This window comes from Mastigoproctus giganteus, chromosome 6, assembly GCF_048544385.1.
Source record: "Mastigoproctus giganteus isolate SK-2022 chromosome 6, ASM4854438v1, whole genome shotgun sequence".
Lineage (NCBI taxonomy): Eukaryota > Metazoa > Arthropoda > Arachnida > Uropygi > Thelyphonidae > Mastigoproctus > Mastigoproctus giganteus.
In genome coordinates this window covers 158,090,819-158,117,718 of record NC_143580.1, presented here as the reverse complement: position 1 = coordinate 158,117,718, position 26,900 = coordinate 158,090,819, and the positions used below count along the sequence as shown (strand labels likewise).

Sequence of the window (26,900 nt, the reverse complement as noted above, 5' to 3'; positions counted from 1 at the left end):
GGCTTCTATAATTCATGCTCTCTCTTTCAAAACAGTTCGAACACGTGTCACCACCAGCCAACATCCATTTACTGTCCATCTTCAAACTCACATAACCAACTTTTCATCTTCCTCATTTATTCATTCAACTGCTGTTTTCCTGGAACAACCTTCCTTCATACGTATTTCCTAAAAATTAGTCTACAGTCATTCAAGTCTAATGTCAACAAATATCTTCTTTCATCTTCTCAACCTCCAACCCATGCATGGTACTAAGTACTATAGGCTCTAATACCTCTCGTGTTTGGGGGTTTCATAAAAAAAAAAAAAAAAAAAAAAGTAGTCAATCTTTCAGTAGCATAGTTATGGTTGTCGATGCCTGGTGGGCAACATATCCTCCTGGCATCTCAGAATGTGATGGATAATTCCTTCAGTTTGTGCCCCTGAAGCTCAGTGCCTGGGGTAAATGTCTCCCCTCTGTTATTGTTATTATTTGGTTTTTAGGAGCATTAGCAACTAAGGCCATATTGCTCCGGGGATATGCGGTGGTTATTCCCCAACCTTTCTGCATCCTCCGTATTTGGTGGTCACGGACTCGAACCCCGATTTAATCAAGATGCGTGTGCTACGCACTGCTGCTCCTGCCCACTTGGCTATGGAGGGCCTTGCCCCCCTCTGCCTCCACCCACTACGCCTCTGCAATCTTTATGAATTTATAAATATTACTGTTGCAACAGTCTACGATTTGCATATATTTATTAATAAAATAATTTAAATAATATAATGAATATAACAAAACAAAAATATCAAAGAAAAAGGAACTTATAAATATTTATTTATATCTACAGAGAATTTATTTCTATATAAACTACAAAGAAAGTACATATAACCACAAAGAAATTAAAAACCAGATAGTATATAGTATTCACTATTTCAAATCTAGTGCTTAAGCCATTCATAAGAACATCCAAAACATATTTAATTTTAATACAAAATTTTTGTTCAGGCAGATAAATTTAAATCGTCTTAAGATTTGTAAAGTGTCATTCGTTTTCTTTCTTCTTCTTTCATTTGGAAATGTAGCTGGTATATCCATTTTTTCTGCTGTGATAGCAGCATATCCGAAAATATCTTGAAATTCACTTTCCCATATTTCTTGGAGATTTTTTATAAATCCGATTATTAATTATTAAGCGTTACGTATGCAAAGCTTTGTAGCTTGCATTGCTTTATTTACACAGTCAGTATTATGAAGAATTTTATTCCGTATAGCCAATCTGCATAAAAATGGATAGGTTATTTGTAAAAAAAAAAAAGGCGCCTCCGTAGCCAGGTGGGAAGGAGCAGCAGTGCGTGTGCTACGCACTGCTGCTCGGATATGCTGCTATCACTTGATTAAACCGGGGTTCGAGCCCGTCACCACCAAATACGGAGGATGCGGAAAGGTCAGGGAATGACCACCGCATATTCCCGGAGCAATATGGCCTTAGTTGCTAATGCTCCTAAAAAAAAAAAACAACAACAACAACAGTTATTTGTAAAAGCAGACTTTGAGCAATATTAAGTTTCTGCATTTGCAGATATATCTTCAATATTAATTAAGACTTCATGAACTTTTGTTGTTTTTAAGAACAAAGATTTTATAGCTCGTTCTTTGGACAACCATCTTGTGTTTGTATGTCCTATAAGTGAAATATTCAAAGTATTCATTAAAATTTTTCGCCAACTAGAAACTTTCTTTCTGTTTTTTTTTTGTTTTTATATTATTGCCGGTGCATCATTATATTTTCCCACCATATTGGTGGGAAAATATATCCTTGCCCCCTTACATTTTTAATGTCAAGTCCATTTGGTCCTTGAGGTTGTCACAGACATTCTCTCAGATATGCCAGACAAGCTGTACTTGCTACCTGGGAGTCTAAAACGCTGATGGAACTGATATTCGGGTGACACTCAAGTCAAGTGGACCCAATTTCGGCGAAGTCCAGACGGTCTGTGACAGCCAAATCCTCTGCTTGCATCTTCACAATGGTAGGACTGTTAGTAATCCTGGGTATAACCTCCATGCACAAGTACATGGTGGGTGAACCACCCAGGTGTGAACCAACGTAAGCAGGGGTCGAGGTGTGGCACCCACACCACATGGAAGAGCGCCGCCCCCTCTATGTTACCAGGCAGTACTAGGTGGTAGGTGACTATTATCAACCGGTGAAATACCACCACTTTGCTTATTGGAGGCTTGAAGTGGTGGAACCCATATTTAGTCTCTAGAGCTAAGTTCCGGGCAACCCTTCCCTATCTCTTCCTTCATGCAGTATGATTGATGACTTTTGAGGTTATGATGAATGTCGTGGCGAGATCCAATATTCCTTACATTTCAAGGGTACAGCTCTAAAACGGTGTTTGCAGGCCGGCCGCTAGTTAGTACACCGGACCGAACCTATTGGTAACTCTCTAGGAAGCTTCCGGATCAGCTAGCGTATAATCTTGCTACCTTTACTCTGCCAGATAGTGACTGAAGGGAGTCCGAGTATTGTGTATTCGGGGAGCATTGTCGAGGCTACATTATGTCAAGGATCTGGGTATATTCTTACCACGTGTACGCGCTATCCAAAAATTTCATTACTTCATACATCATGTCCCACCCACTTTTTCTTACTATTGAATACACCATGAATTGTCAAACTAATAGAGCAAGCTTATCTGCGAAAATATCTAAACCTCCCAAGCACTTCCTAATTCATTTCACAAATATACGTGGTCTCAATTCTAATCTCAATGATGTCCATTTCCACTTGCAGTCTACCAAACCCCATGTACTTTTTCTGACAGAATCTCAGTTATCGGTAGATTCAACTACTGCTCATCTCAGATGCCCAAATTATTCGCTGTATGATTCCTTTCGCCTCAAAGGTGGTACTTGTGCATATGTCTGTTCTGATATTCCCTCTCAGAGACTTGGCAATTTGGAATCTCCTCTCTTTGATCTTCTCCTGCTTAAAATCTCTCTTCCTCATTGTGTCAAATTCATCTGTTGTTTCTACCGTTCTCCCAACTCCACTAATCACTTGGAGCTCTTTGACTTCCTCTCTTTGCAACTTGACTTTTTCCAGTCCAACTTTCCTAACAGTGAGGTAATTTTCTTTGGTGATTTTAATGTTCACAACTCCAGCTGGCTTCCGTTTTCTAGTCACACCGACCCAGCAGGTCGAAATTCTGAGGCTTTTGCAGTTACTAATGACCTAGCACTGATTGTTCATTTACCTACAAGAATACTGGACAGTCCTAATCATACAGCCAATACACTTGATCTTTTTCTCACAAACAATTCTTCTAAGTACAGTCAGTCCTCGTATAGCTTGATAGTTGTGTTCCTAGAAACCCTCGTGCAATGCAAAATCGTGCAATATAAACAGCAGGCCCTATGGGAAAAATAGGGGTAGGTGCCGACCACCTAAGATTGAACACACATTTGTAACCGAAACATTACCAAACACAATAAATAATGGTAATAAAATACTTACGTATTTTATTATGACTATTACGTAATAAAATATTGCTAATGCTTTTGCTTCTATCATAAGCAAACTTGTTTTTTGTTTGATTTTCTATCCAAACAGATGACAGTCGTTCCATCTCTTCCAATTCTTTGTGTCTTGATCTAATGGATTCTAATTACACTTTGAGTTGTTCCTGCTACGAAAGTTTTTTTTTCTCTGCATTCTTTGTAATTCTCGGCGTTGCCTCATTTAGGCCTGTAGCACGTGCAATATCACATGGTCTTTCATTTCGCTCAAAGCGTTTCACAATTTCATATTTTTTCTCTATCGACAGAGGTGGACTGGCCATAAAGCCTTACTGGGGAAACCCCAGTGGGCCGGAGGCCGGTGTGATTTTGCCCATAAACCATATGAGACCACTACAACTTTTCCCGGGTAAGAATTTTTGACCCAGTCCGCCTCTCTTTATCGATATTGCTTTTCTTTTTCTCTCTGAATCTGCAGTGTCTTCACCAGTATGCTTCCTTTTCACACCTTTTAAGTATTTTACTCATTTTTAGGGAACAAAGCACAATTACAAAATGAGGAGGCACGCTTGATACACATAAACAAAGCTGCGCGTGTGTAGCAACTGAATTAACAACACCATAAAGGCAGATATACACTATTAACACCTCACATTTTACTAAAGCACATTTCTAGGGCTTACTACCATAAAACAATAAAAACAATTTCCAGTTGCGTTTCTGCTAGTGGAATCTGTTATAAACTGGTAGTAAACTCTATCTAATTGCATTTGCGATTATACCGATAGCTGGAATTGTGTTGCTTTTTACGTTATTATGGTGAAATGTGTTTCCCCTTCACTGATATAAAAAACATAAATACATTTTCAGAATCTTCTCTTCATTCCTATCGAGTTACGTTCAGTTGGGGTGATTCTGCATTGGACTGCTATTTCTTGTAAACACAAAGGCGAATCGTGCATAAGCAAATTCGGTTCGTGTTATATAAGATATCGTTCCCGTATTTATAAATCGTGTATGATCGAATTCGTGTAGTGTAAACATCTGTTATACGAGGACTGACTGTAAACGGTCGAAGTGAGAGGTCCTTTAGGCACTTCAGATCACAACTTGGTGATTGTCTCTTCTCCAATAGAACCTTTATCTCATGGCTATTCCCAACCTCATGTTGTTTGGCATTACAAGAATGCAAAATGGGATGACCTGTGAGACTTCTTTTCTTCTTTTCCTTGGTCGGATTACTGTTTCAAAACTTCTGATGTCAACGTTTGCTCAGATCGTGTCAGTGAAATTATTCTTGCAGGAATGGAATCCTTTATCCCACACTCCACTTTAAAATCTCGTCCTTTATCTAAACCTTGGTTTTCCAATAAATGTGCTAAGGCTGTTCAAGAGAAGAATGTTGCATATCGTAATTGGCTTGTTTCTAATTCTTCAGTTTCATTTTCTGCCTACACCAATGCTCGCAACAATTGTAAGGCAGTTATTAATCAGTCCAAAGTAGAGTTTGAACAGGCTAAGAGTAGAAAACTTGCTTCTTGCCCTAATGGTAGCCGAGCATTCTGGTCTCTTGCCAAAGCTATTGGCTGCAACAGCTTTGGCAAGAGAACAGAATGCCAAAGCTATTGGCCGCAACGTTTGCCCATCTCTGCTTCCCCCTCTGTCCATACCAGATGGTTCTGTTGTCACTTCAGCCAAGGATAAAGCTGACCTGCTAGCATTCCATTTTTCTTCCAGCTCATGTATTAATGATCTTGGTAAAACACCTCCCACAATTCCCAACATGCTCCATTCAATGCCTCCTGTGGTCTTCCGTCAAAAGGATATCAGAAGGATTTGGATGAATCTTGATGCTAAGAAAGCTCCAGGTCCCGATGGTATTTCTCCACTTGTTCTCAAAACCTGTGCTCCCGAACTTACTCCTATTCTTTGCCGCCTTTTTTCACTTTCTTATTTCAAAGGTGTTTTTCCTTCTGCTTGGAAATTTGCTCATATCCAGCCAGTTCCTAAAAATGGTGACAAATTCGTCCCATTTCAATTACTTCTACTCTTTCTAAAGTAATGGAGAAATCAATTAACCGCCAACTCTTAAACTACCTAGAAACCTTCCGTCTGATCAACGATCGCCAATATGGATTCTGTCAGTGTTGATCCACTGGTGATATTCTGGCTTATGTTACCCATTTATGGACTAATTCAATGGAAAGGTTCGGTGAAACACAAGTAGTTGCTCTTGACATCTCAAAGGCTTTTGATCGTGTTTGGCATAAAGGTCTTCTAAACAAGCTTCCATCTTATGGTTTGCCAACTGTTTTTAGTAATTGGTTATCCAGTTTTCTCTCTGATCGCTCACTGAGGGTGATGGTAGATGGTTCTCTGTCTTCTAACTTCTCCACTAATGCCGGTGTCCCCCAAGGTTCAATTCTTTCCCCCACTCTTTTCCTTAATTACCTTCTTCCATTGACTGGAAATCCTATCCATGGTTTTGCCAATCATAGCACATTGCATTCCACTTTCCATTTTGAGTAACCTTGTCCTGCTCAATCAGCTTCCACTTCTCGAAAATCTGCTACCAATTCCTTAAATGCCAATGTTCAGGTAATTCTCCAGTGGGGCAAAGACAACTTAATTGATTTCAACCCTTCTAAAACTCAGTCTTGTCTTATATCTCGCAAAAAGGATTCTTTAGTGACACTCTGATTTCTAGGCAAAATGATATACAGTCTGTCCTCGTATAGCACGATAGTTGCGTTCCTAGAAACCCTCGTGCAATGCGAAATCATGCAATATAAACAACAGGCCCTATGGGAAAAGTAAGGTTAGGTGCCGACCACCCAAGATTGAACACACATTTGGAACCAAAACATTACCAAACAATAAATAATCGGGTAATTTTAATCGTTATAAAATACGTTAAGTATTTTATAACGATTAAAATACGTAATAAAATATTATAATAAAGTATTTTTAGTATTTTTTAATACTAAAAAAGTATTTTTTACGAATAAGATACGTATTTTATTCGTAAAAAATTTATTATATTAAATAAAATAGTCGTAATAAAATACTTACGTATTTTATAATACGTAAGTATAAATTATAATACGTAAGTCGTAATAAAATATTGCTAATGCTTTTGCTTCTATCGTAAGCAAACTTGCTTTTTGTTTGATTTTCTATCCTAAGAGATGACAGCCGTTCCATCTCTTCCAATTCTTGTGTCTTAATCTAATGGATTTTAATTACACTGAGTTGTTCCTGCTATGAAAGTTGTTTTTATTTTCTCTGCATTCTTTGTAATTCTCGGCGTTGCCTCATTTAGGTCTGTAGCACGTGCAATATCACATGGCCTTTCATTTCGCTCAAAGCGTTTCACAATTTCATATTTTTTCTCTATCGACAGAGGCGGACAGAAGCCTTACGGGGGAAACCACGGTGGGCCGGAGGCTGCTGTGATTCTGGCCATAAACGCTAGTATGAGGCCACTATAAATTTTCACGGTTAAGAATTTTTGATCTAGTCCGCCTCTTTATCTATATTGCTTTTTTTTTTTTCTGAATCTGCAGTGTCTTAGCCAGAACGCTTCCTTTTCACACCTTTTACTATTTTACTCATTTTTAGGGAATAAAGCACAATTACAAAACGAGGAGGCACGCTTGATACACATAAACAAAGCTGCGCGCGGGTAGCAACTGAATAAACAACACCGTAAAGGCCAAGATACACTATTAATTAACACCTCACATTTTACTAAAGCACATTTCTGGGGGTTACTACCATAAAACAATAAAAACAATTTCCAGTTGCGTTTCTGCTAGTGAAATCTGTTATAAACTGGTAGTAAACTCCATCTAATTGCATTTGCTATTATATCGATAACTGGAATTGTGGGTTTTTACGTTATTATGGTGAAATGTGTTTCCCCTTCACTGATATAAAACACATAAATACATTTTCAGAATCTTCTTCGTTCCTATCGTGTTGCGTTCGGTTGGGGTGATTCCGCGTTCGACTGCCATTTCTTGTAAACACAAAGGCGAATCGTGCATAAGCGAATTCGGTTCGTGTTATATAAGATAACGTTCCCCTATTTATAAATCCGTATATGATCGAATTCGTGTAATGTAAACACATGTTATACGAGGACTGACTGTATCTCTTTTGGGGATTACCCTAACTTCTAATCTCTCTTGGCACAAGCACATTACAAATATTGCTTCCTCTGCATATATAAAAACTTGGTTTTCTCTTTCACTCTGGGCGTTACTTTTCTTCCAAACAGCTGCTCACTCTGTATAAATCGCAAATCCGCCCTGCCATGGAATATTGTTCCCACATCTGGGGTGGTGCCCCCAAAACCTCCCTCAGGCTTCTTGATTCCATTCAGAAGAGGGCAGTCAGGTTAATTAATGATTCATCTCTAACAGAGTCTCTCCACTCGCTGTCTCATAGACGCGTACTGTTTCTGCTACATGCCTCTTCTACAGATACTTCCACGGGCACTGTTCTTCTGAATTGGCTTCTATAATTCCCGCTCTCTCTTTCAAAACAGTCCACACACGTGCCGCCACCAGCCAACATCCGTTTACTGTCCAACTTCAAACCCACAGAACCAACTTTTCATCTTACTCATTTATTCATTCAACTGTCGTTTTCTGGAACAACCTTCCTTCATATGTATTTCCTGAAAATTACAATCTACAGAAGTTCAAGTCCAATGTCAACAAATATCTTCTTTCGTCTTCTCAACCTCCAACCCAAGCATGGTACTAAGTACTATAGGTTCTAATACCTCTCGTGTTTGGGGTTCACATAAAAAAAAAAAAAAAAAAAAAAACTTGCTAATTTCGTAAGTATTTCTCTATCAGTGAAAATCTCTTCTATTGATATTTTTCTGTCTATATAATTTGCACATATTTAATTATATGGGTCATTTGTTCATGATTGATAAATCTGGTATACAATCAATTAACAAGGAGAAGTGCAGTACTTAACTTTTTTAATTTTTGAAATAAAACTGGCTCGAATTTCATTTCTAGTTAAGCATATAAATTTGTCTTGAATTTTATGCGATAAATAATTCACAGTTCCTTTTCGATGATGTAAAATTTGTTCTGCTAGTTCTTTATTATAATGACTTATAAGTTCACAAATGGGAACTGGGAATCCCAAAGCTTCAATATTATTATTCCAGCTTTGGGATTCCCAACCTCTTAATGCAAGACTGTTTTTTTCACAAAATGATAGTGTCCATAATAATTTTTTAAATTCTTCTCTATTTTTCTTTCTCTGTTAAAATTGTTTTTTGTAGAGCATCATCAATAAGTCCAGAATTTTTTAGACTCTTTTCCATTGATTTCCATTTTAGGAAGTGTTCATGGTGTTCCAACAAATTTTCGTGATTTGGAATACATCGATATATAAGTGTTTCCAAGAGTAAAGCCTTTCTTTGAATTGACAAGTGAAGGCACATTGCCAGTATTCTTATTAGTTCCAAATAAAATGCATGGAAAACAATACAAAGATGTAATTTATTTGGAGTAAATCAGCCAATTTCTGTCTAAAATTCACCATTAGCAAGTTTTTTTTTCAAACCACTCAATAGAAAATCTATGTCCGTCCTTGAATAAAGAATAACGAAATCCTCATCTCTGCCTTGATCCTTTCCATTTTCTATTAAAAAGCATCTTATTTTTTCAGAAATATTCGATGGCCAAGGTGTGGGATTATTTAAGTTCAGCCTTGATGTGATTATTATTTTCATTTTTTACAGTCTGAGGGGACTCATACTCTGACTCAGTTTTCTGGTCATTTTCAGAATTATTATAATGTTATAACCTCTGTTTCGCTACAATTTACTTCAGCTTCAAGAATGACTCACTTGCGGCTAACAGGGTTTTCTTTATTGTGGTCAGCGATCTCCACTGCCACAAACCAATTTTGAAAGTGATTTGACAATTTCTTTGCTTCTTCCTCCCTCAACTTCTTCTTTTGAAATTTTGCTCCACTTGCCATTTGGACATTTTATTCTTGCTTATAATTTATAAATTTTTAAAGATTTTTTATTTTAATGAAATTTGAAATTATTGCACAGCCAAATAAATGACAATGTTTATTGTAGACATGTAGAGTAGAATGAAACAATTTTTAAAAATTGTTTCATTCTAGCTACTTGTCTACCTTAACAGCATTTTAACAATTTTTAAAGAACAGCATTTTAAAAAATTGTTTCATTCAGGCATTTGCACAAATAGAAATAAAAAAAAGAGACAAACTCGATAATACATTTTTTTAAATTGGAGTTTGCTGGTTTGCTCACAATCTACATTTTTGTAGTATAACAAAGTATTTTAGCAAGGAAAATGTTCTGGTCAAAAAATTAACAAGGGGGAACTCTTTACTCAAAAAATTTAATAAGGAGAACTACGCCCTCCCAATTTGACTACTGTCTAAAACTCATTTTGAAAATGAGACAAAAATTGAATTCTTAAACATATATTTTAAATAACTAATAATTACATATAATGTTATAACCTATAAAAATAAATTATATGGTTACAGTACAACTAAAGGAAATTAAAATACATAAAAGAAAGGTTTGTTGATAACAATTTATTAAAACTTGCTTTTTTTTAATGTGGAGACGAAACAACTGAATAACAAAATTTTAATTACTCTTTTATTTCTTTTAACCTGCAACTACTCACACTTGAGCATTTGTGCAGTTCAAGCAAAATACAACTGCTAACTGGTTAGCACTGGAGGACAAACCAAAAAGCTCAGAGGTGTGATGTCACAAAATGGGCGATACGTTTTAGAAATTTGTAATTCGAGTTTCTCTGTTATTTTTGCTTCAGTCATTTGAATGTACTTTTATGAAAATAGGGAAACAGACTTAATGTCGATGAATGTGATTATCTAAGACTCAAACTCACAAATTTTTAGCTTAATATTCATTCCCTTGTTAATCCTCATCAGGCCCACCCTTTGCATTAAGGATGTGAAATTCTTCAATAAAAGTTTGTATTATTTTAGTTGTATTTTATTTATTTTCTCAATTTAAAATTTCAGAAGTTTTTTGCATTTTGTTGGAATGCATATAACATATCCATTATTCATAAAATTTTAATGTAAATATAATAGAAATAAGAAAGAAATAAAGTATATATATATATATATATATATATAATGTGATTCTTAATTACTGTCCACTCGTTTGGGGGTCATTGACAGCTCAGTAAGTTCTAGGAGTCAATGCACTCATAAGTTTGAGAACCCCTGGTTTTTATATCATTAGGAAACAAAAGTATACACCTGCCTAGAGCAGACTCTAGACAGGTGTATACTTTTGTAAGAAGCATACCACACCTTGCCTCGCATTTTGGACTGTCCCCAACTCATAATAAAAGCAAAGAGTAGTTTGACAAATACAGGATGCACCTAAAAAATTCATCTTGGTGTCCAGATTTAGTTTGGTCTTGTGACTGTAGCAGGGCGAATGCCAAATTCTTTATTTTATAATCATGGTGGTTTGTATCTTGCAAGAGATTGATAAAATTTGTAGAAAGGGACTGTACAATACAGTTATTTTGGATACGAAACCATCACAGGTTTCTGTATGTCACAGATAATTTTTTTGAAGGAGTTGTTTTGCTTGACAATGAATAATAACTGAACCAATTATAGCTGGCCTTTATTATGGTAGTGCATAAAGCAGGGGTGGAGCACCTCTGCCTTATGTGTAACACAAAAAGCCGCATACCTTTACGTGGTCTTTTGTATGAAAATGAATTTTTGCACATCAAACCTACAGTCATCCTTTACAATTTAAATTTCCATTCCCTTGTATGTATCATCCAAGAAAGAGTAAGGATGCTATCAGCATTTGGTTTACTTGAGCAGTTTAATTAGGTATACTCACAGATGTCTAGTTGCCAGATGCTGCAATTTACACAGATCAAGTCTTTTTTGGTATGAATACCTCTTGTGTGGCCCCCATGACTTATCTTGTTGCATCTCTTTCAACAGCGTTGTATCTTTCCTAAAATGAGGCTTCCAAACTTGTATCCAGTACTCAAGATATGGCCGAGTCATTCCCTTATACAGTAGGATAACAACATCCATGTTCCTGTATGTCTAACAGCCTGTCTGCACTTTTCAGAGAACTTCTCTTCAGACTCCTAGGTTTTTTTCATTCTCCACTGCCTTGAGTTTGGTATTATCCAAATGGAATGTTATTCTGGCATTATTTCTACCCAAATGTTGACTTTGCATTCATCAGTGTTCAGCCCCAGCTACCATTCCTCATCTCACTGACTAATTTATACAGGTCTTGCTGATGTAGCATACCCTGATTACTATCTTTAACCATCCTACTGACCTTTGTACCATCAACAAACTTAGGCATTAAACTTGATATGCCTACATCAACATTGTTAATAAATATTAAAACCAATAAAAGCCCCACATTGAACTCTGATAGATTCCACTCATAATGTTAGTCCATGAAGAACAGTGGACATCTGTCTCTACTCCTCAACTATAATAGCGTAACTTGTCCCTAATGCCACACTGCTGAAATAGTATCAAAAGCTTTACTGAAATCTAAATATATGGTGTCAAAGTTATTTTTGAATCAAGCTGCTTTATTATTGCATTTTAGTAGTTAATTAGATTATTTAAAGAACTTCTCTTACAAAAAAAAAATCCATGCTGTGATTTCTATACAACAACTGCATTGTTTCTTTAATCACTGACACCATTATTTTCCTTGGCACAAAAGGCAAATCAAATTTAAAATGGAAAAGGGTAATTGCTGATAAATGTTTGGAAGTTTGCTTTCAGGTAGAGAGAATAGTTGATTGTTGGAATAAACTTCCAAGTGTTTGGAAGTGGGTAGTTTAAACATATTTAAAGAAAGATTCGACAAAGTGATGAGCAGGCAAAGTGGCAAAGTGTTTTTTTTTTTTTTTTTGATAATGGCTGAGTTGATGCTTTGTAAGCTTGATTCCTCACATCATTTTGTCATTACAAATTATACCAGTTTTAAAGCATTTTCAATCAGATATTTGAGAAAATTTTCAGAATTTAAAAAAATGACAGTTGGTGCAATAAATTTCTTTGCTACTGCATCTTCATGGGTAATCTATATCATTCATTTTATTGATTTCTTTAGGCCCTTCACTTCCTTTGCTAATGGCACCAACAAACAGAAATCCATTTTATTAGATGCTCACAGTGGAGAAATGCGAGTATAATGAATTTATAAGCATTGTAGAATCTAATTGTTTAGTAGCATAACCATCAGTGTACTGCCTGTGTGTGTGTGTGCATTTCTAAGCATTGTAGAATCTAATTATTTAAAAAAAGACAACAGTCAAGTGCTATGAATTTTGTTGTTCATTAGCACAATGATCAATTTACTTCCGCCCACGCCATGTGACAAATTTTCAAAAAGATTCTGTTGGACACTTTTGATGCTGCTTTTTTCACTGGTTTCGACATGGGATTGAAAACCACAGGATTAATTAATTTGGATTGGAAAGGGTAGAAACATTTTTGGGCTTTTTCTCACAATGATTGCATTAATCAGCCTCCAGTGGAGGCAGCTTAACAAAAATATCTGGTTTTCCTTCTGTCAAATTGGAAGAAAAAAATTCTAAAAGTAGAGTGGTTTTCCCTCTAATGGATTAAAATCCAAAGCTGTACATTTGTGTTCAGGAAGCAGTGCACATGTTAACTCCATTTCTTTGCAATTTTTCATGAATTTGGATGTTTATATTCTGAATATAACCCTAATTTTTGTATACGATTAATGGTTTGTCTAGAAACAAAAGAAAAGTGAATATACAGTAATACCATATCAGATTTAATGACGGAGCCGAACTTTTGTACACAACAGAATAGTAATCTTTGCTACAAGTAAACAAGCTAAAAAAAATCACAAAGTCAAACCCTTCTCTGCTTAATCAAGATAAATTTACTTAAAAATGTACCTTTTAACATCTTTCATTTTTGTGGTCAGTGTATATCAGAAAAGACAAAGATTATGAAATGTAAATTTTTAAGGAAAAATTTTTTTTAATAGTCCTTTTAACATCTTTCATTTTTGTGGTCAGTGTATATCAGAAAAGACAAAGATTATGAAATGTAAATTTTTAAGGAAAACTTTTTTTTAATAGTGTGATTATCCTGAACCAAAAACCAAATATTGTTACCCACCATAGCTTAATCCCACATTTTTTGATGCCCTCTCACCAATGACTTTATGTCCTCCTGTGAAATCTCTCCCGTTGCCTGGATTTGGTTGAAGAAATCAAGATGGGAGTGCAGATAATGGAGCTTGATTGACATTCTTCATTCCATTTTTGACAAAGGAAACTGTTCACCACAATGTAAAAGAACTGCCAGGCATTTTGCTTGGCATCAGAAATTGTCTTCTACTTCTTGTGAAGCCAACAATCTACTTAACCTGTAGAACAATAAATATGTTACCTTTCGCTTTTTCATCAGAAAATTTTAGAAACATAGGTGATATGTGCTGTAAAGTGTCCTTGAGAACCCAATGCTTTAACAAATTGTTTGACCAGTCCCAGCTTGATATGGAGTTGTGGAAGCAAGGCTGGTTCTTGAAACCAAGGGATTATTGTGTGAAATACTTTGTGTGAATCAGGCATCAATTCAATTCTGGCAGATCATCTCTTCTCCTTTAGGGCTGATCTGCACTTTTAGTGAAAATCACCTTGCAATCCCAGAAGGAACCCCAGCCACTCCAAGTCCCCACAGACATCCCACTTATACTGCTCATACTTTATCATCTTCTGTAACACTTGCTTTGCATTTATGTAGTCTTCTTCATTATGAATAGTGTGCATAGCAGGAATTAATTGATGTATATTCCCCATTTTGAATGAACATAGTTTTCAAAGTTTTACTTGAACTCTTTGTGAGTAGATGTTTAGATCTTTTGGATTGTGACTAGTACCAATTTTTTCATAAAAACTGGCCAGGTCAAAACAATAGCACAGAGATTATCTAATAGTCTTAAAAAACACTGCCAATGTGTGACATGTCTTTCTCTGTATGTGGAGATCTTGCATCTAGGCTCCAGTAGGTTTCATTCATTTAAATGAGATGTCAGGAGCTCTGCATTGGATTTTCCCTTGCCATTGAGACTCAAGTTCCTCATTCAAGAAATTTTGTTGTTTCATTTGAGCAGACTTCTGAGATGTAACCTGTTACTCATTCACTGAGCTCATCCAGTTCTGAAGACTTCTCTGGAAGGTGAATTGAGAATTGGCAAGTCTTCATTGCATGCCACTGGAACATACAGGATGATGTGTTGGAATGCACTAGAACTTTTTAATCTTCAGAATTTTTAAACTTTGGTATATCCACCATGCAAAAGTATTAGTCAAGATAGCCTGTAGGCTCTCCATATTTGAGGTGTAGTAAAAGGCATACAATTACAATTAGCCTGAAACAAGCCCTCTAATATTTACTTGAAACTGCCACAATAGAAATGGTGCTCACATCTTCTTCACCTGTAGTAATTTACTACTGTAAATCAATAACTCAGTTATAGTAAATCAGTAAATTAATACTAGAACTGTTTGTATGAGCAGCGGTACGAAAGTAATGCCTCCTATTTTTTTTTTCACAGAAAATTTCATTCCTATAACTATGCCTTTTACATCAATTAATCCTCTGTCATTAATAAACACACTGTTATTTTTCTACAAAGTCACCATCATTTTCTATGCATTTCCGCCATATCTGAGTCATGCTGTATTCCAATCCTGTAAAAGTTCTTACTCTTGCTTTGGAGGGCTTTGCAAACACTGCTTGAGCTGGTCATCTGCAAAATGGGTTCCATGGAGTGCATCCTTCAGTGGGCCAAAGAGGTGATAGTCGGAAGGTACAAGATCCAAGCTATGAGAGAGGTGAGGAAGAACAGTGCACCCCGGTTTGCAGTGACGTCCATCGTGCGCAGACTGGTGTGGGGTCGTGCGTTGTAATGGAGAAGAAGAAGAACCTCATTAAGGTTTTTGTCTGGCCAAACTCTATGGATGCAAGCTTTTTGAACATTTCCACATATTGATCTGAGTTGATTGTGGTGCCATGCTCAAGAAGTTCACAAGCAAGACCCCCATCTTTGGCCCAAAACACTGTCACCATGACTTTACCAAGAAAAGGCTGTCTTTTGAACTTATTGCATGGTGAATTTTGATAGTGCCACTCCATCGACTGTCTCTCCGTTTCTGGGCCTTAATGGTGGACCCAGGTTTCATCACCTGTGACTATGTGTGAAAGAAAAACCTCTCCTTCACTCTCATAGCACTGGAGAAGTTCCATCAGATGATTTTCCTGGCTTCTTTGTGCTCATGTCAGCATTTTTGATACCCACCGGGTGCAAACCATGTTTTATCCTAGTTCCTTTATGATGACTATCACAGGATGTTTCCCTATACCTACTGCATTGCACAATTCACATGTTGTGAGGTGGTAGTCCTCTTTCATCAGCGCATCAATCCAGCTCTTGTTGTCATTAATGTTACTGGCCGGCTGCTATGGGCTTGTCAGCAAAGTTGTTTTCCCCACTTTTAAAATGTCTTCCTGGTCTGCTTCCACGGGGCGAAAGTGGGGCAACGTCGGTCCTCAGCAGGGGCCTGGTGGCTAAATGGCCAGAAGAACAACGGTACATGACACCACACATTTCAAGATCCATACACTTTTAAATCTCTGGCCTTTACAGTGAACTGTATCACCAGACAAAGTAAACTACGTGGAGATGGGGGAAACCCCTGGTGCCGTTTGACCCTAGATACACTTTACACTTTACTTTTAAAATGTCTTACACATCTAATTATTCTAACATCTACAGTATTGTCACCATAAACATTTTTGAGATGTCTATGGATTTCAATAGGTGTCACTTCACACACACTTAGTGTCTTACCCAACATCTAACTATTCTCACATCTACAGTATTGTCACCATAAACATATTTGAGATGTGTATTAATTCATTGAAAAGGCCTCTGGAGTCAGGAACTTTGTAATTCATCTGTAATGCTACTAAATAATACTGACTCAAATCTGTAAAACGTCTTTATTATGATAAAATAAAATAAAATATATGCGTACTGATTGTATAACTACATGTTAAAATATTAAAGCAAAATAAAATAAATGTATAACAAGCATAAAATTCAATAAAATATATAAAATTAAAAGCGATAAAAGTTGTTTAAAACCACTAGTACAGGAGCTTTCGGCAGCAGTGGCTGCCTTCATCAGCTATAGTCATTGCAGGATGACCGACTATATGTTCCACACAGCTCAGCAGGTCTGCGACATGAACTATGGAGTCTGCGCACGGTTCACTTCTCGTGCATTGGAACCGGAAAATGGACAGGCCACTCTAAACTGTATGTCTCTTCATAGGATAAGGGCTTCAGAGAGTGGATGAATGCAACAGCCCTTATCCCTATTAAGATTGTAGCGCTCGGACGAACATATCCTTGAACTCTCCAGCCATTTCCAGTTCCAAAAGCCACGTGCCTTATCCACGATCACGGCTTCTTTAGCAGTAATGCCATGCCCAGTTTCCCAGGCATGTTCCGTTACAGCTGAACCTCCATAATTTGCAGTCTTAAGGGCTCTATTGTGTCCCCCAGACGATTCGAGACATGCGTTTCGTTTCCCTCCATAATCAGGACACTCGATTTCATATATGACCCCACTAGTGTCATTACCAGCAATAGGATCTTTAGTTGCAGACACTACTGTGTGCAGCTTCTGACCTGGCAGCTGCACACAGCGTATCTTACACGAATGCAAGATATGGGAAATGGGTTCCAAAATTCCCAGATAGTAGGGGATGTATTCGGTGAAAACAGGCGTAAAAGCATTCCTGTGACTGTTGTTCATCACCCTTAAACACCTCTCAATAATGCTCTGGGGTAACCGCATAACCTGTTTCCACCGCATTCATACCCTACTATCTGAGCATTTTGGCCAGATAAAGCAAGAACCAAATCTGTGGCACTCGGGTTTTCGATGAAACAGATGAGAGGAAGTAGTACTGGCAAGACTCAGAATTGGACACTCATCATACCCATCTGTTCCTGCTACTGGGAGAAGATCCACCCCAGTGTTCATCCTGTGACAGTCAACGTACTGTTAGGCATTTTCTGTTTGATTGCCCCATTTATTCAACCATGCATTCAAATACTTTTCAGTCGCTCTCTAGGCTGAACGTCTCACATGACTTAACTCATATCCTTGGAAATTATGCAAACTTAGAAGAACTTATAATTTTTTTAAAATATATTGGCCTTAACAGGAGTATTTAATTTAACATCTACACCGGTATATTTTGACTGAATAAACTATGAGCCAACACAATTTAGCCTCAGTAGCCCTTGTGTTGTTAAGCCAAATAGCAACAACAACCAGGCATTTCGGAACCCATTTCCCGTATCTTGCATTCGTGTAAGATATGCTGTGTGCAGCTGCCAGGTCAGAGGCTGCACGGCACCTCCGTAGCCAGATGGGAAGGAGCAGCAGTGCGTAGCACACGCTTCTTGATTAGACCGGGGTTCGAGCCCGTCACCACCAAATACGGAGGATGCGGAAAGGTCAGGGAATGACCACCGCATATCCCGGAGCAATATGGCCTTAGTTGCTAATGCTCCTAAAAAAAAAAAAAAAAAAAAAAAAAAAACCAAATAACAAATAACTGCAAATTACAGAGATTCAGCTGTAGTGGAACATGCCTGGGAACTGCGCATGGCATTACTGCTAAAGAAGCTGTGATTGTGGATAAGGCACATGGCTTTTGGAACCGAAAATGGCTGGAGAGTTTAAGAATATGTTCTTCCGAGCACTACAATCTTAATAGGGATAAAGACTGTCGCATTTATCTACTCTTCGAAGCCCTTATCCTATGAAGAGATGAACGGTTTAGAGTGGCCCGTCCATTTTCCGGTTCCAATGCATGAGAAGTGAACCGTGCACAGACTCCATAGCTCATGTCGCAGACCTGCTGAGATGTATGGTACATATAGATTGTCGGTCATCCTGCAACCACTATAGCTGATGAAGGTGGCCGCTGCTGCTGAAAGCTCCTGTACTAGTGGTTTTAAACAACTTTTATTGCTTTTAATTTTATATATTTTATTGAATTTTATGCTTGTTATACAACATTTATTTTATTTTGTTTTAATATTTTAACATATAGTTATACAATCAGTATGCATATATTTTATTTTATTTTATCATTTTACAGATTTGAGTCAGTGTTATTTAGTAGCATTACAGATGAATTACAGAGTTCCTAACTCCAGAGGCCTTTTCAATGAATTATATTTTGGTTTATGGCCAACCTGTATTGCGGGAGATCCAACAATTTCAGAAGTTATGTATTACTCAAGCAAAGCAGAGGCAACATGTGATGTTTGCGCATTGGTGCAAAAGTGATGGTTTAGTTCTGTATGGCTTTAGAGTAAGTTACCATTTCAAGACAGTCGGCTAAAACGAGCTACTAGATAACGAGCTACCAGAGGAAAGTGGTGGGTATCTGTATCGGTAAGTTACATAAAGATTTGATGTATATCAGGAAGTGTAAAGAAACGAGTTCCAGGTGTTTAAGTGAATGTTTGGAATTAGTGCATTGGACACAGGTATCCAGAACAGTGGTGGCCAAAGCTACACGGATCTCGGATGAATATAGACAAAGGCAAGTGAACCAATATAATAGATTAAGAGAAGAAGCCAGAGGGGAAAGTAATGTAATCACTCGAGGCGAGTTCATTCATAACCTGAGTGATAAGGAATTAACAAACGAACAGATACAATTATTAAATTTAGGCCCCAATTTCAGTTTAATCCCTAGTAGGCTCCCCATAGCAGATATTGCAATGGGTATAGAGAGAGCTGTGGCCAATTTGCCTGATGTCACAGCTAATGAGATCTGGATTAGGACATTGTGCGCATTAGGTTCAGCACTCAAAGCCTCTTCCGATTTAACAGTTACACAAAGAAAAGCATTAAGAGAATTAAAACAAGATGATAATATTGTAATACTACGTGCGGACAAGGGTAGATCTACGGTAGTGCTGGACAAAGACGACTATCAGGAAACAGCCCTTAGTTTTCAGAATGATAGATCTACGTATAAGATCATTCATAGGAATCCCCTGAGTGGACTAGAACAACAAGTTAATAAGTTGGTCCAGAGTTGGCTTAAGGTGGGAAAAATATCTGAGGAAGTTTCCCTGGAGGTTGCATGCTTCAGGCTGCCACTTACCTAGATTTTATGGTCTGCCTAAAGTGCACAAGGCTGGGGTACCCCTCAGACCTATTGTGTCGTTTATTGGCAGTCTGACACATGCGGCGCCTCCGTAGCCAGGTGGGAAGGAGCAGCAGTGCGTAGCACACGCTTCTTGATTAGACCGGGGTTCGAGCCCGTCACCACCAAATACGGAGGATGCGGAAAGGTCAGGGAATGACCACCGCATATTCCCGGAGCAATATGGCCTTAGTTGCTAATGCTCCTAAAAACCAAAAAAAAAATAACTAACTAACTGACACATGCGCTATCCAGATTTCTGGCGGAACTTGTATCCCCCATAGTAGGGCACTCGAATCATACTATTAAAAATAGCAGGGAATTTTTACAGTTCATCCATGCTCAAGAGATAGAAGAGCGGGAGATTATGGCCTCCTTTGATGTCATTTCTTTGTTCACATGTATACCTGTTGAACACGGTTTGCATTGTGTACGGAATGCTTTGAGTAGAGATGGTATGTTGAAAGATAGGACAGCCCTAAGTGGTGAAGATATTTGTGAAGTTGTTGGCTTATGTATCAGCAGGTTTACGGAGTGGCCATAGGTTCACCTATTAGTGCAATTATAGTCAACTTAGCAATGGAAGAATTTGAAGATAGGATGTTGGGGAGCTCTAGTCCTCCCCCATTACATGCATGGAAGAGATATGTTGATGACACGTTCACGGTGATACAAGGAGGACATGAAATAGAAATACTCGAGTGGTTGAATAGCGGTCCGCCTTATATTTGGTTTACTTTGGAGGTTGAGTGGGGGGGGACCCTTACGTTCCTAGATGTGTGTGTATACAGAGAAGGCCGACACTTGAAAACTAAGGTTTACAGAAAACCTATGTGTTGGGGCCAATACACAGACTTCAAAACAGCTCAGGCCAGTTGCCACAAAAGTAGTGTGGTTAAGGCCTTATTGGAAAGGATGGGGTCCCACTGCTCCTCGTCTGAAGAGAGAGGCAAAGAGATTAAATGTGTTATAGTGGACCTAGTAACATGCAGTTACCCCCAGAGCATTATTGAGACGTGTTTAAGAGGTATGAATAACAGTCACAGGGATTCTTTTACACCTGTTTCCACCACATACATCCCCTACTATCCGGGCATTTTGGACCCATTTCCTGTATCTTGTGTTCATATAAGATACGCTGTGTGCAGCTGCCAGGTCGGAGGCTGCACACAGTAGTGTCCGCAACTAAAGATCCTATTGCAGATAATGACACTAGTGGGGTCATATATGAAATCAAGTGTCCTGATTGTGTGGGGTGTTATGTGGGGGAAACGAAACGCAGGCTGCGGGATCGCCTGGGGGGAACACAGTAGAGCCCTTAAGACTGCAAATTACGAAGGTTCAGCTGTAGCGACACATGGCTTTTGGAACCGGAAATGGCTGGAGAGTTTTAAGAATATGTTCATCCGAGCAATACAATCTTAATACGGATAAAGGCTGTCGCATTCATCCATTCTTTGAAGCCCTTATCCTATGAAGAGATGAACGGTTTAGAGTGACCCATCCATTTTCCGGTTCCAATGCACTAGAAGTGAACCGTGTACAGACTCCATAGTTCATGTCGCAGACCTACTGAGATGTGTGGTACATATGAATTGTCAGTCATCCTGCAGCACCACTATAGCTGAAGAAGGTGGCCGCTGCTGCCGAAAGCTCCTGTACTAGATTTCCAGATAATATTAGGTATTCAAAATATATTATTAAAAAATTTCCTTCAAGTACTGTTTAAAAGTCAGATATTACTTATACTACATATACTTAACATCTGACTACCAAGTAAATTATGATTAGTTTCTAAAAGTCCATGAATTAGCTGGTTATAAAATATTAATAATATTTCATTTGAAGTTCTTGCAGTCACTGATGAAGGGGGTGACAGATTGTACCATGAAATATCTCATAATTCTCATAATTCAGATAGAGTAATGTTTGGGCAGAAATAAAGCTGATATTTGTATATAGGATGAGATGCTCTCTGAAATATTCGTACTAATCTTCATTACTGCACCCTGTGCCACTAAAGAATATCTCAAATCAGAATGTTTTTGTGATATATGACATTTCACTTAATTTCTACATTTAATGTAATGCTTAATATGAAATGCTATTATTTATTAGTCTTTGTGATGTCATCTAGAAGTTATCTTTAGAAACATAATTTTATATTTCTACTTTAAAGATAATGCCTTCTTTGCATCTGATTGTAATATTTGTGCATAGAACTTATATAGATATTGTCATAAAACCTTCAAATAACTACATTAATATGCAGTTGACAAATTATTAATATTAATAGGCATTACAGAAAAATTAGAAAAGAGAAAATGGTATATTAATGAATTATGCTTATGTTTGAAAACTGTTTTGTAGAATTAATTATCATTTTATATATTTTTTATAGAACACTACAATTTCAGATATGTTTAATCAGTTTTCTGCTGAGCTGGAATATTTCCAGTCTTTTTGGAATTATATGGAGGAGTTTGATAACCAAGCTTGGGTTTTAGAGCCAGAAAAGCCATCCAGAAAGGAATGCAAAAGAAGAATTGCACTGAGTAAGTGAATAAATCACTCTCACGCACACCCACCCACCCACCATAAAGAATTTTAACCAAATAGCTGGGCCTATTTCCCCCCCCCCCTTTTAGTAATAATAAGAACCAGTCATACTAGTAAGATAAAACTTATTAAATGTAGGTTATTGTAATTTTCATTATTGGTATTGAGTAAGGTTCATCTAAATGAATTTATTCTTCACTATTGTCTGTTTATTGGTATTAGTTATCAAAATTTCCCAGTTTCTTAGTAGTGGATAAAAAAATTGCAAACCTAACAGATATTTAAAAAATATGTCAGTTACAGTTAATATAATATTTTATATGAAAACAGTAATGTATTTTGAAGGAAGGTTATTCTACAAAACAGAAGTAGAAGGGATAATTAGGAAGGGGAAAAGTTGATTATGTGAGTCAGCCTGGCTCACCTCCCAGTGGTGGTGGCATCAGTTAACGTGGAGTCCCACTAGAGGGGCCATGCAGCCAAGTAGCCAGAACATAACAACAGAACCCAACTCAACACTTTTCCTAGCTTTTACAGAGGTTCTGTATACATCATAAGAGCGCTATGGTGCAGATGTGGGAACCACACTTGTAGGTAGAAGGAATCTGTTTTGTAGAGACGGGATACATTTAAACAAAGGTGGTGCAAGAGTTTTTTCTAGTATTATTGAGGATACCTTAAAGGTTCAGGGAAACTGTTTGGGGGAACTAGGGTAATATACATACGCGTTTATCTGATAATATTAGTTAAAGTAATACTTGCACATATCTGAAGAGTTCTTGTTTGTTACTGCAACAGAACATATTAGCAAGATGTTCTGAGGGCAGAAACGTTTCAAATGAGTGGGCAGTTAATGCCAGGGAAGCGAGTTTAAATAACTTTAAGGGGTGTGTCAAGGTAGTTAACTATACAAGAACACTAAGTCTTAATTGTTTATGCAGTAATGTCAGAAGTGTCGTCAATAAAATGAATGAATGAATTCGAACTGCTGGTTAGGACAAGTAATGCTGACATAATAGGGCTTACAGAAACGTGGTGCCACCTGAAGATAGAGGATGATGAGTTTCAGTACGGTACGTATAATGTATTTAGGAAAGATTGGGAAGATAGAAGGGGTGGTGAGGTCATGCTTCTTATCAAAAGCAGCCTGAGTGCGACGAAAGCTTTCCTGGTTTCAGACGTTTCGCATGATACTGTAGAATCTGTATGGTGTGAGATTGTTGGGAGCAAAGGTATAATGAGAGTGGGAGTAATCTACAGGCCAGGTGATTGTGAAGATTATGATGAGAGCCTCTACATGCAAATGGAATGGGCAAGTAAGCATCAATGTCTTATTATGGGTGATTTTAATTTGCCTCTAATTGACTGGAGCAAATTGGAAGGAAAATCCACATGGGAGACAAAATTTTTAGATCAACTAGTAGATTGCTATTTGTATCAACATGTCAGGGAAAGTACTAGGGAAAAGAATACTCTAGACCTCATCATCACCCATGAACCAGATGACATAATAGGGCTGACAGTACAGGAACCAGTAGTAGGAAGTGATCACAAAGTGCTGCAGCGGAGGATGAAGAGAGAGAGAGAGAGAGAGAGAGAGAGAGAGAGAGAGAGAGAGAGAGAGAGAGAGAGAGAGAGTAGCATTAGTTAAAGGCAAAGGAATGGGTTATAATTTCAGGAAAGGAAATTACGATGGCTTAAGGTGCTGCATGGCCTCTATTAACTGGGTAGATATCGCACAGAGAGCAAATACAATTGAATTATGTATACCTTAAAAAAATACTCAACGAGAATGATTATAATTTGGATAAATAATGAAGTTGCCAGATTACTTGAGCAGAAAAAGATGGCATTGAAAAGTTAACAGAGAAATAAAAAGTAATGAAGCCTATAACAGCTGCAAATTGATCTGTAATAGTGCCAGAAAAGGTTAGGCTGGTAAAGGAAGATTATGAGAAATTGCTGGCAAAGAGAGAAAAGAAGGGGGATAAGGAATTCTTCGCATATATAAATGTAAAGAAGAGGACAAACCAGATTGAATCCTTATGTAATAGACGTGGGGTAATATTACATACCCCAACTGAAGTTGCAGATGAACTCAACAGTTACTTTGCATCGATATTTATAGAAATAAAACACTTTACATCAATGAGAAATTATGGGACTGAAGTTGAAAAAAATTTAATTAATGATGTTGAAATTTCACATGTTTATTTAATTTAAAAATCGTAGAGCCTATAGGCCAGTAAGGCTCCTGGGGTTGATGGCCTATACCCTATAATCTTTAGGGAGGCAGCAAGTGAGTGCATTGAACCATTGAGGCTAATTATGAGAGCATCACTGAACTTGGGAGTGATTCTGTTGGATTGGAAAAGTGCCAATGTATCTCCCATACATAAGGGTGAAGTAGGAAATTACCGGCCGGTTAGTTTAACTTCAGTAGTAGTTAAAATCATGGACACAATGATCAAGGGTAGAATTCAGGATCATTTAGATAGAAATGGAATTTTGAAGGATAATCAGCATGATTTTGTGAAGGGAAAAGCATGTTTAACTAATCTAGTTAGCTATTTTGACCGGGTCACTCAAGAGCTGGACTTAGGGAATAATTTCAACATTGTTTATTTGTATTTCGGCAAAGCATTTGACTCAGTCTCACATGAGCAGTTACTTTATAAGTTGGAACAGGTTGGAATCACAGGGAAAATCCTTAAATGGATAGCTGGATGGCTTCAGAGCAGGAGGTAGAGGGTTGTGATAAATGGTTATTCCTCAGATTGGGTTGAAGTAAGAAGTCGGTTTTCTCAAGGATCAGTATTAGGACCACTGTCATTTTTGATTTTCATAAATGACATCGATGAAGGAAGAGAGGGTGTGATGTCTAAATTTGCAGATGATGTAATGATTGGTAGAGTAGTTAATGATCACCGCCAAGCAGAACATCTTCAGAGTGATCTAGATAGACTTCAGGAATGGTCAGAAAAATGGCAGCTATGCTTTAATCCAGCAAAGTGCAAAGTATTGCACCTGGGGAACAGTAACCTCAAAATAACTTATACACTTGGCGGAGTTGAACTAAAGCCAGTAATGGAGGAAAGGGACTTAGGTATTACGATACGGTCAGACATGGTTTTCCAAGCATTGTAGACTGGTTGCAAGAAAGGCCCATGGTGTCCTGTCAATGATTGATTGAACAATTTCTAGTAGATATAAGGACATCATAATCACATTATATAAGGCTCTTGTTAAGTAACACTTGGAATACTGTGTTCAAGTATGGAAACTGCACCTCAAGAAAGACATTGTGCTTCTTGAAAGGATCCAAAGACAGGTAACTTGCCTGGTGAGATCGGCAAAAGGGCGTCCATATGAGAAAAGACTTTGAATATGTGAGTTGCAGAGCTTGGGAACTAGGCACCTTAGAGGAGACTTGATTGAGGTATTTAAGGCTCTGAGAGGCATAAGCAAAATGAATGAGGACGAAATTTTCACAGTTATAAATGATTCTAGAACAAGGGGCCATAATTTCAAGTTACGGGGGTGAGATGTTTAATTTGGATTGCAGGAGGTTTTATTTTAGCCAGTGAGTTATAAATTACCAGAATAAGTTACCTACAGGGGTTGGTAGAGGCTGATAGTTTGGGGAAATTCAAAGGTCAGCTGGATAATTACCTACGGGAGGAGGGAAACGCATAGGTTGTCTATTTCCTTTTCTCTTATTATTTTTTTATATTATTATTATTTTATTTTTATTTTTTTTTATTATTTTTATTTTATTTTATTTTATTGATTTTTGTTATTTTATTTATTTTATTTTTTTTTAAATTTAATTTTATTATTTTTTTTGACTGGTGCAGCATAAGCCGTAGGCTTCCTTGCATCATGTGACCATTGCTAATACTAATACTGCTGCTGGCACTTTACCCAAACACTATGCCACTATAGTGCCTTTAGCTACTGCAACATCTTTCTTCATCTTCCAACTGACTATTGCGTGATCACTTCTTGACAATAGTTTCTGTACTTTAAGCCTTATGATGCCATCTGATTCATTAGTAATGTTGAATGCTGAGGTCAAGAATATTCTCACCCCTAGTACTTTCTCTAACGTACTTTTACAAATAATAATCATTTAGTTTATTTAAAAAAGATATTTCCATGGTGCGCTTCCCCTGCCATTTATTTCAATCGATCTGGGGCAGATTAAAGTCAACCATAATAAACATCATATTCTTCGCAATACCATTATTCCTTTGCTTCCAACTAACTCACACCACACAGATTCTATGCTGGCAGACATAACTTCAGACTCAGCAAAAGCAAAAAAAAAAAAAAAAAGTAGAGAGAGAGAGAGTATGAGTGAATGAGGAGATACTAAAAAGGATGAAATCAAAGTTGGAACAAGGATGAGGAAAGAAAGCATCCTCTGGCAGAATGAAGAGGTGGGAAGGGAGAAGTGGGAATCACCCCTGGCATTGGAATC

The 26,900-nt window shown here is 37.5% G+C and overlaps 1 protein-coding gene across 1 annotated transcript in view; it reads left to right on the top strand.

Annotated features, from left to right (window-relative positions):
* Fancl (E3 ubiquitin-protein ligase Fancl) overlaps positions 1-26,900 on the top strand; it is a 202,065-nt gene that overhangs the window by 80,845 nt on the left and 94,320 nt on the right. The window contains exon 6 of the mRNA XM_090375427.1: positions 22,260-22,413. Within this exon, the coding sequence (XP_090231553.1) occupies positions 22,260-22,413 (154 nt within the window). The remainder of the gene's footprint in view (positions 1-22,259; positions 22,414-26,900) is intronic.